The sequence below is a fragment of the Ananas comosus genome, linkage group 16 (assembly GCF_001540865.1).
Source record: "Ananas comosus cultivar F153 linkage group 16, ASM154086v1, whole genome shotgun sequence".
Classification (NCBI taxonomy): Eukaryota; Viridiplantae; Streptophyta; class Magnoliopsida; order Poales; family Bromeliaceae; genus Ananas; species Ananas comosus.
Genome location: NC_033636.1, coordinates 5,357,408 through 5,368,433, shown reverse-complemented (window position 1 = coordinate 5,368,433; position 11,026 = coordinate 5,357,408). Strand labels below are relative to the sequence as shown.

Below are 11,026 nucleotides of genomic sequence, written 5' to 3'. Positions count from 1 at the left end.
GTGGATTGGTAAATGTAGGTTATTGTTATGATCCTGATGTTATTACACCATGCAAATACAAAGGAGACTTTGTCCGAGTAGACAGAAGAACTTTGTATTTGTGACGGGTCTGTACGTCACGTGGGCCAGGTTGAAAAAAAAAAAAAATGGCACGTTTTCCGCAACTCTGATTTCAAAGATTGTATTCATTTTAAAAAGGCTTTAAAAATCGGCTCCGGGGCGTGACATCCACATTGTATATGTTGTTTGTGTGAGTGGATGAGTGTGTTGTTGTGTATGTTTTGATGGTACACCATGTAGATACAGGAAAGACTGTCAGTGTGGACAGGGAGATTTTCGTATCAGTGGCGGGTCTGTTACATCTTGGGGATACGTTGTAAAACAAAATACATATGAGCATTTCCACTGACTTTGTTTCAAACTGGCCCCTTTTATTCGAAAAGGCTTTACAAAAGGACCTACGGGCGTGACATTTAGTCGGCAGGGCTTCCGGTGACCGAAAATAGTCCAAAACAGAAAAGTTAAAGTGAATTACTACTGATTAATCTTAATTGAGTCTATTCGTCAAATTTAAGTATAAACCAATTTTTAGAAGGGCTCCAATTGAGTGTGCCCAACCAAAATTAGACTAAATTGAGAGTATTGGTTACTTGTGGACTTATTAGCATATTATTACAATTAGTGGAATTCTACTAAAGCACCTAAGACTTTTGAAGCTCCCCCCCATCTCAAACCAGCACGCATAGAGAGAAAAAGGGAAAAGAAAGAGAAGAAGAAAAAGAATAAGAGAAGGAATTGGTTTTGATGCTTGGCTCGCGCGTGTGATTTTTGGCGTTTCAACACTCAGGTTAGAATTATAATAATTGTTATTTTCTTATTTATGATTTTTGTTAATTTTTAATGGTAAAATCTAGGATGGGAGGTCTTATTGGATTTTTTAATGATTTGAAGTTAAATTGAAGCCGAATTTCTTGCGAATTGGAGTCATTTTTCATGTGCTTTTCACCGCGAAGTTTCTAGTTGTGTTGGCGCATTTGCGAAAGCCGCGAGCAGCAGCGGGGCTGCTGCTGCCGCTGTTGCTACAAATAATAGCATCAGATGCAGTAACAGGTGCGACAATAGTAAATGTAGTCAGTTCGCGGCTGCAGGAACGTGCCTTAGGAGGCTCCAATCAAATCTAATTTTGCCTCAATTTCGAAATTGAATTGATTCGTGGGTGAGATGGTGGTAAGCTTCTAGTCACACCTTATTCCAATTGAAATTAAAGCGGACTAGAATGAAATTGGGTTATTGACCGAAGCAAGCCGGAATTCAAATTTTGATGGATTTTTACTAATTTCTCTATCATTTTCTCCTATTTGAGTTATAGGCATCAAATTGAATTCATGTTGATGTTCTACCAGGAAAGAGAAACTTGTGGACTTGTCTTTACAACTAAATTTCAAGTTAGTAAGTTGAGTCGGAAGACGATTTGAATTTAATTGAAATTGAACTGATTTTGAGCGGTTGTGAGAATTGCATTGATTTCGCCATCCATTTCTTCCAACTGAGTATTACGGGACTTGGCAGAATTGCATTGATTTCGCCATCCATTTCTTCCAACCGAGTATTACGGGACTTGGCAAGGGGAGGGGAGAGGGTGACGTCAAGGGATCAGAGAACAACGACGACATCGAGGCTACGGTGATGGCGGCCGCCGACAAGGTAGGCAACAGCGGCATCGAGGCTGCAGTGACGGCGGCCAACGAGGTCGGCGGTGAATGCGGTGACTGTGTGCTATTGCTTGGGATTTGCGAGAGAGAGAGAGAGAGAGAGAGAGAGAGAGAGATTAAGGATTTAGAGTTTTAGGGCAAGTGAAATTGTTATTTTGTGAAAGAGAGGGAGAGAGAGTGTGTAAATTTAGGATAAGATTTTGCACTTTTGTTGGGTTTGTTTTTTGGGCCAACAACAATGGCCAAATAAACTAAACTCAGTTTACAAATAATTAAAATACATTATATTTACAATATTTTTAATATATATATATAGAGAGAACCAAGCTCCTATAATATCTCTAGTATTGGGGCTCTGGTACTATAGTCTCATTTTCGATCTTAAGATGTTCAAATCAACGATCAACACCGTTAATACTAATATAGGGTTTTTAAAGTTTTTAGAAATAAAATTTTATATTTTTTCGACATAGTTTACTTCATAATAACCCATTTCAAACTTGTCAATTTTCAATAGCTATTACAGTGAGTTTATAGTTTAACGGTGTAAAAGAATTTAAATTTATTCAAATTTTGATAGAAAATATTTTAAATTCATTAAATCAAGGTCAGCATTCTTGATCTTGAATTCAAAAGTTTTACCCACAAATTTTTAAAATTGTTCAATTTTCATATTCATTTTAATATGATTTACTTACTAAGTAAACAATGTTGGAAAAAATTAAAATTTTATTTCTAAGAACTTCATAGATTCTAGATTATATTTAACAGTGTAGATCGTTAATTTGAACACCCTGAGATCGAAAATAAGATTATAATATCGGAGCTCTAGTACTATAGATAGTATAATAGCATTATTCTATATATATATACACACAGACAAGCTTTTCGAGCTAATTGGAGTGAGCCCAGTAATATTTAAGTTCAGTTTAAAATAAATTTCAAGTTTTTTTTTTTTTTTTTTTTTTTTTTTTTTAATGCTCGGCTCATTTAATTTCAAGTCGAGCTCGAGCGAGCCGAATATTAAGCCGCACGCGAGCTAGCTCGCTTATTTGCCAATCTTATACAAGAGCGGGAGGTCCTGAATTCAACTTCTTCTAAAATTTTAACATTATTAAATTTTTTAATTTAATATAATTTTATATTTTGGGTTTATCGAGATGTCTACACTCCCTACCATTTTAATTAAGAATCCCGTTTGGTATGGATATAAGGGGTGGGATAAGGAATTATCTTACCCTTTATACCGAAGCACAAAAAATAAAGGGGCGGGATAGCTATCCCATCCCTTGTGTAGGAATAGAGGTGGGAACATCTATTCCCACCCCTATTTAATTTTTGAAAATTTAAATTTAAATTTTAAACTTTAAAACTTTATAATTCGTAATCTTAAAATTAAAATTTTATAATTTTAAATTGATATTTTAAAATTTTAAAATTTGATATTTGATATTTTAGATTTTTAAATTTTGATTAATTTTAAATTTAAAATTTAAAATTTAGAACTTTGAATTTTAGATTTAAAAATTTAACTTTAATTTTAAAATTTTTAAATTTAAAAGTTATATATTTAAAATTAAAAATTTAAATAATAATTTTAAATTTTAAATTCAAATATAATATAAGGGGCAATATCATTAATTTTTATTTATAATTACCTACTGCTCTTCTTATTTAATTTTATCTATCCAAACGCTATTTTTCTTATTCTCGGGAACAATTCAATTTTCATCCAAACGCAAAATTGATCTATTTCAGACTTATACTTAAATTTATATCTATCTCTAAAATAGATATTTCTTATTTATATCCGAACCAAACGAAGCCAATTACAATCTTACAAATTTAACATGGCAGCATTAATGCTCTAATTTTGTGCTATGTTAAAAATAGATCACTTCCGAAACCCTAGCATTGAGTGGGTTTAGGGTTTATCCCTAAATTTTTCTATAATATATTTTGATAAATTTTTATCCCAATTATATTATATTGTTATAGGTTTTGAAGAAATATATATTTATGATGGCAAAATTGAAATATAAACAGTTGAAAATATTATATTGTTATGATTTATTTCTAAATCTGTATAGATATTATTTGCAATAGTTGCTTATTTTTTCTGCTTGATTTTATATAATTTTTTGACTTTTTTTTTTCTAATTTTTATTTTATTTATATATTTATTTCTGCGAAATAATTCGGCCACGAGGCGAAGGTACTTCACTAGGTTAACATGGTAGCATTGCCCTAAATTTGTACTATGTTAAAATAGATCATTTCCGAAACCCTAGCCTTGCACCGGAGGAGGCCTGCTAACAGCAGGGCGAACGAGTTCTCCTATTTATTTAGATTTGAATCCCTAAAAATTCCTTCGGCCTTCGAGAGGAATCGAATCCTATTCCTACCGGGAGCTAAAGATGTCGAAGGGGGAGAGGAAAAGGGATTTATCCCGCTCTCTCGACTCCCACATCCGCAGCATCGAAGAGACCTTCCAGGTTAGGTCTTGGTTTTCGTCGTTAAACCCCGCAAAACCCCAGTTCTAAATCTCCGACACCTCATCTAAATCTTCTGTTACTTTTTTTATTGCAGATTTTGGATGCTGCAGCGCCTCCTACTCTGGAGAAGGTGGACTGGTCGCAAGTCGCCAAGCTCGGGGATGAAGTCTCCAAACAAGCAACTATTGGTATGATTTTCTTCCTTCAGTAGATCTGAACTGTGACTTAGGTTGTGTCTTCTCCCAATTATTCCTGGCGTTCAAGAAACCCTAATCATGCTTTGTCACACACACTCTTGGGGAAATTGGTGTTTGAGTAGCATCTGTTTGCTCTTTGTTTACATTTTTAAGCTAATTCATGCCTTCCGAATGTTTTTGCTTTGTTGTTTCATGCAATATAGGGATTTAAATATGCATTTCTCACTGCAAAATGAGGCTAAGCTATGCGTTGTCGAATGGTGACGAATTTATGTGAACGGAGTACAATCACATAACTTGATTAATTTGCTCAATATATTTGCATATTTTGATAGCTCTAGTGAAGAAGCAGGTCTCTTTTACATCTATGTTCGATGATTTCCTAAAATTTTTGGGCTATTTGACATAGTGGTGAAGTGCAGAGTTGAAATTGATGCACTTTTTGTGCGAGAGGGCGGTTGAGACACTAGGTAAAGTGCACTGACATTTTCTTTAGTATTTTAGGCTCAAGAATAATACTTAACTCTGAAGAACTTGTTATTGTAGCTGTTCTGTTTAGCTTGTAGGTCAACTGTATTGGTGAGATTCCAAGGGTTTCTCTTCCCTAACTCTAATTCTATTCTTTAGGCACAAAACTATCAAAGTGATTGGCAATACTGTAAAAACCGCGACTCTTGGCTTCGGTGCTTAACGTGTTAGTTCTAACATTTATTACTTTTATACATAAAAATCAGGGTGAATACTTGAATATGTAGTTTCTTCTCATTTAGAGGCACAAGTGTCCCTAACTACAACTTTGAGAGAGAGATCTTGATGATGTGATGAAGTACCTGAATAAGATGTTGGGTTGATGCTTGGGAAAGAGATCTTGAGCTACAAAATCATGATCGCAATTATCAACAACACCATGGGACACTTTAAACGTTTGATCTTATGAAGCCATGCCGTGGATACGCTACATTATGGGGTACATGCCGTGGATAGGTTACTTTATGGAGTATCCCGCTGTGATACATATGCTAATATGCTTTATCACTGTATGTTGTATTTACCTCAAAAGGTGTTGCTAACTACAAGTTTGAGAGCTTGTTCCTGACAAATAAGTTGTCCAATCAAACCAGAGCTGAGATGCATAACAGGTCAAAGTCTAAAAACAATAGATATATTACGAGCCAGGTTACAGTGAATGTGTTGATCATCAATTCATCCTCTCCTCCCTAGGAATTTTTCTGCCACTTGTCTTGAACCTCTTAACTGAATTTGAGATTGTGCTGGAAAGTAAAATCAATTGCGAAGATCATTTGGGCATTAATAGATTTTCTTTCAAATAGTAAATGCCATAGATTGATCATTTTATTGTTTTTCGAATTCCTTTTCGTGATAATGATTTCCATGAGTGCTGATTTGTTTTTGAATCTTTCGTGATAATGATTTCAGTTGGTGCTTAATATGATGCTGTATACTTTGTGGTCTGATCAGTTTATTTTTTTTAAGAGAAAAGGAGAAAGCTTTATTAGTTGAATGGTATATCAACAAAAATACCTGCCACAAATAACAAAAAAAAATGAAAGTGGATGGAGGATCGAAACACCTTTTGAGCACATTATTCTTTTTTATATCTCTTCTTCTGTTTCTCTCAATCGAAAGCCTCTAATTCTCATAGCTATAATGCTGAGGTAACATCATAATCTACCGAACCTATCACTTGAAAGTCTGAACTCTTAAAACCTAAATATTCTCACAGTGATTTAACTGGTAGGGAGCAAGGTTTAAAGTGCCGTGGCACGGGGGCGTGCCGCTGTCTGCCTGGCACGGTACGACACCGGCATGCTTCCGTGCCGACACATGGTACGCTTGCGTGCCAATGGATACGCATGACCTCCTACTGGCACGCATTGGCAGGGACTTATTTCAGTGTTTTTGTTCCAATGAGCTCTTATAATGTTATTTTGAAAGATTTAATCAAATAATTATAAATATTTGCTATATATGGCTTACTATATTTATCAATTAACATATTTGTAAGCTTTTTTGTATGTAAAGTACAATTATACCTGATGCAGAATAGAAATTTTTACAGATTAAAATTTATAAAATGCAAAGACATCTTTTTTTATTTTTTTCTTTTGACCATATTACAGTCTCTCTTTTATAAAATACGAAAAAAATAATTTTAAAAATTATTTGAAAAAAATATTTTAAAAAGTATTTGAAAAAAAAATTTTAATTATTTTTTTCAAAAAAATAGTAGAACTATCAAAAAAATTAAGCAATAAATTATATGACAAATAAATTAAATAAATTTAAGTATCAATTGATTTAATTTAGCTTTTAATTTTATCAGTATTTTCAATTTTTTAGCGCAAAAATAAAATTTTATATTTGATGTGGCTCAAAATTTGTTTATTGAGTTTGATTTTGTTTCCTTAATTCGCCAAAAATTTTGCGGTGCGACAAATTTTGATAAAATAATTTGTTAAGAAAAAATAGATATCTGTAGTGGAATGGACAAATCTTTTGTCCGTATATTGATAAACAAAAAAAAATTAAATTATAATTTTTTGACTTACCTAATAAGTAAATTTTCGATTTGCAATGTCTTTGGGAGGGCGTGGAGTGCCCAGAATTTTTTGGATATCCCAAAGAACAAAAAAAAAAAAAACAAAAAGGAAAAAAAACAAAAAGAAAAAAAAAACAAAAAAAAAAGCACAGTGCCGGCATGGTGCCGTGGCACGCTGTGTCGTGCCGCTCTGTCTCGTGCAGTATGGCGTTGCGTGCCGCGGCACGGAGGGGCGTCTGAGACCCCCCCTGTACCATGCCACCTTCTTGGTGGCACGGTACATGCGGCCCCGTGCCGTATGGCACGGGACAGCACTTTAAACCTTGGCATAAAGTAAGATGAGCCATCAAGTAAGATTTCTTACAATGATTCAATTACAAAGTAGCTGAAAGTCTTCCGACTGCCATTACCAACTAATTAGATCCATCATTGCCTTCTTGATTTTATTCTTCTAACCCTAACATGTTCTCTCAATTCCGATGGAGCTAGGAAAGACACTTGCAAGGTACAGGGGAACTAGTGGGGCAAATATTGAAAGTAATGATGTAATATGCCAGTGGAGATCATGATTTTGTCTTTTGAAAAGAAAAGAAAACGACAACCCTTCTGCACTATGAATTGCTATTTCACATTGAAAATTCCAAGTACGGAAACCTTTTCCAGATAAATGAAGAAGGCTTTAGCATTAATTTCTAAGGTAGGATAATTATAATTATAATTATAAACATTAAGAACCAATATAGGGGATATTGCTAGGAAATTTATGGGAATATGCATCTCAAGCTGCTTTCTTTGGGGACAGGTGGTTTGGGTTTTTACTATTTGCGTGAGCAGAGTAATTTCCATTCTTCAAATAAGCTAGAAAAGAATGTAGTTTATTGGGTAATGAATCAAGATAGGGGTTATCACATAAACTCGTCAAGACCCGGTTGTATAACAAGTCAAGTTGGGTTTCTTAGGTTTTTGAGAAACCTGAACCCTAAATATGCTTTGTAGTGAGGCTTTGTTGCTAATCAGTTTCATGCCTTATTACGCCCTCAATTTATGAGCTGAAATTGCTTACATCCCAAAAAGTAAATGAATGGTGATAGCAAGGCCACATGTGGTTAAGGGAGTCCCTCTTTTTATCATAAAACTTATAAAAGTCTCTATTCCTATAAGAACTTCTACTTCCAATTTATATTTAATAAGCTAGTCATGCCTGGATTCAACTTGGCTTAGTTTTGTGGCTTTCAAACTTGTAATGTAAGTTGGATTTACGTGTTGGGATTAGAGGGTGGCGGAAACTTACAAACTGAATAGCCAACGTATTTAGGAAGGAACCAAAATCTCAGAGTCCTTTTATATGCCCATACTCCAAAACTCTGGGAAAGTAGGTGGGAAACCCAGAGAGAATGTAGGGAGAGAAGAGAGAGGAAAGAGGAAATATCTTTTCTAATTAATTCACGTTTCTCTCACGTCACACCTCTATTTATAGAGAGAAAGGGATCATCTATATATAGATATCAGGATCTCTTAGAATATCCCGATTTTCACATAAAGATTAGTATTTAGAATATCTATTAAGATATTCATTTGAAGATACGTTTCTTAACTAATATGAAACATATAATTTATCCTTATCCTTAACTTATTAGGACAAATCCTAATCCACATCTTATGTGGATTGGGTTGAATTATAACCGGCCAATGTGGACACACCATGTGGTAACATTACGTGATTGTAAAAACTTTTTAACGGTTTATTTCCGGACTGTCAGAAAAATATGATTTCCTTGGGCACTTTATCTATGTTATTATACAAATAGATTCAAGATTGAAACTGATATATTGGGTTTTCATGTCATTATTTCAAGTTGATTCCCTTTTCTTTTTAATTTGAATTGTATTAAAATTTATTTGTTTATACGAAATTTTCAGTGTATGGCAAAATACATGTTGTTTGATGTAGTATTTGATTCGGAAGCGTTCAAATTTTCTACGACTACTATAATTCATTTCTTTTTTAGTGACCTAAGGTAGGAGTTCATTTCTTTTGATGCTGTACAGCTGGAATGCTTTGGGGGGGAGAAGCACCTGATGCAAAAGCACTAACGGAGAACATGAGTGTGTATTTCAATGTACTTCAAGGGTTCCTTTTAATCTGCCATGGTAGTACTGTTGGTGCTGGGCCCACGCTTCATAAATGTATCAATACGTCTGCAAGAAGAGTGGTGGATTGCAGCCTTTCATTCTTCAGAGAAGCCGTCTCCTCCTATGGTATCCAATTTTTTACTCGAAAACTTTTCTTTTCTTGTTTCCTTTCCTCCAAGTTCTTATTGTATAATCCTACGTAGGATGGATATTTTTTCATTACTCACAATGGGATAATGCAACTAATGCATTTCCTTTCAGCCCATATAGAAAGTAGATAATAGGGCCGATTTACGCATTGATTATAAGTGCAAATTACTTTTTTTAGTGCAATAGGGCAGATTAGTCCAGTGATTATAAATATGAATAGAATGATTTAACTTAAGGCATGAGAATTTGATATATGGTGACTTTTGTGCAGAGTCTCAAAATTCTGGTAAAAGACTATCCGTTCCGCAGCTGACGGGGGCAGTTTGGGAGGCGTGTGGTGCTCTCAAGAAGGTCCCAACTACAAATTGCACCGCCATTGGACGAGCCATGACTCAGGTGGCTGTGTGCCTCAAGGATATTCAACGCGAGATGCAAGAACTCGCATCGGTTGACTCTTCTGCCGATTCAGCAGATGGATCTTCCAATGAAGCAGTCGAAACTGCTAGTGGGTCTGATCAAGAGCTTGGCGACGAGCTATCTTCTGAGGAGATCACTATCGTCCGATTAGTTGTCTGTGCAGTGTCTGATGTGCTTACAGTCGTCAAAGAGGTTATTCGGTTCGTCACGGGGCTGCTCAAGTGCTCGAGTCAAAATGGAAGTAAAACAGAGGATGGTGTTGATTCACTGGAAAGATTGCTGATTAACTGCCAAAAGATGGCAGACGAAGTGAATGATTTGGGATGCTGTGTTTATCCCCCGCAGGACATCTCTCAGATGAAATCGATTATCAAAAATATGTATGGTAGAGTGCAAGAAATGCGAGGGGAAGTCGGGATGCTTGGTGGCTCACCTGACGGTGTATTTTCTGCTGTTGTGGGATTTGAGAACTCCCTGAAAGAATTGGAGTCTCGGTTGTGTGGTGATCAACTAGTAAACGAAATGGCACTTCTTTCTGTCTAGTATTTTAAGTGGCTGCGTCTTGGGGAGATCGTAAATGTTTTTGGTCATTTTGAACCACAAGTTTGCTGGTTCTAGTCTCAGGAGCACACTTCATCAAAAGAAAATGTCAAAGGCTAGAACTGTCTCTAAGCACTCATTCCCATGGTGCCAATTTGGTTACTTTTATAAGCTAAGTTGGGGCAAATACTTTGTGAGGTTCTTAGTTTCAAAGAATCCTTCTGTAGTATATCTTGAAGGAGTATGTCCGTTTACTTGTTGTGCCACTGAGAACTATTATGAATATGATCTCTTGTGAGCACACAAAGCAATATGTGAATGTGTGTTTCAGAAAGTTCCAATACGTTTCACTTTTGGAGTGTAAACTAGGGCTAAAAATGGGTCGGATATTGTCAGACTGGATCTCTGTGGCATCTCAGGATTTGGAATAGTCAGTATATATGAGATATAATAGGGACAACTTTTTAATTCGGTTATAGTATTTTGGGCAGTGGTCAACCCCACGAGGTTAAGAAGGCTAAGAGTGTTATGACTAAAGTAGTCTTAGAATGGATGATCTTTGGAAAGTTGAGACTCAGGATTTAAGTGCCGTGGCACAGGATCGTGCCGGAAATTTGCTGACACGGTGCGTGCCGAGCCGTGCGGATACGTGCCGGTCAAAAAAATTCTTGTGTGCCGATATATAATAGCATAAAATATTTATTTTTTTTAGCAACAAAATATTCTAACTATTTATTATGTCTTTTTATCATATCTTTTGAACTTTATTGAAAAAATTATTTACTAATTTAAAAAATAGAGGGTTTTGAGCTGTGCTATCTG

The 11,026-nt window shown here is 35.3% G+C and overlaps 1 protein-coding gene across 1 annotated transcript; it reads left to right on the top strand.

Moving 5' to 3' along the window:
- On the top strand, nt 3,950–10,672 carry LOC109722457. The gene is made up of 4 exons (XM_020250522.1): nt 3,950–4,207; nt 4,302–4,395; nt 9,014–9,223; nt 9,519–10,672. Exons 1-4 carry the CDS (start codon nt 4,130–4,132, stop codon nt 10,205–10,207), a joined length of 1,071 nt encoding a protein of 356 aa, XP_020106111.1. The 5' UTR covers nt 3,950–4,129; the 3' UTR covers nt 10,208–10,672.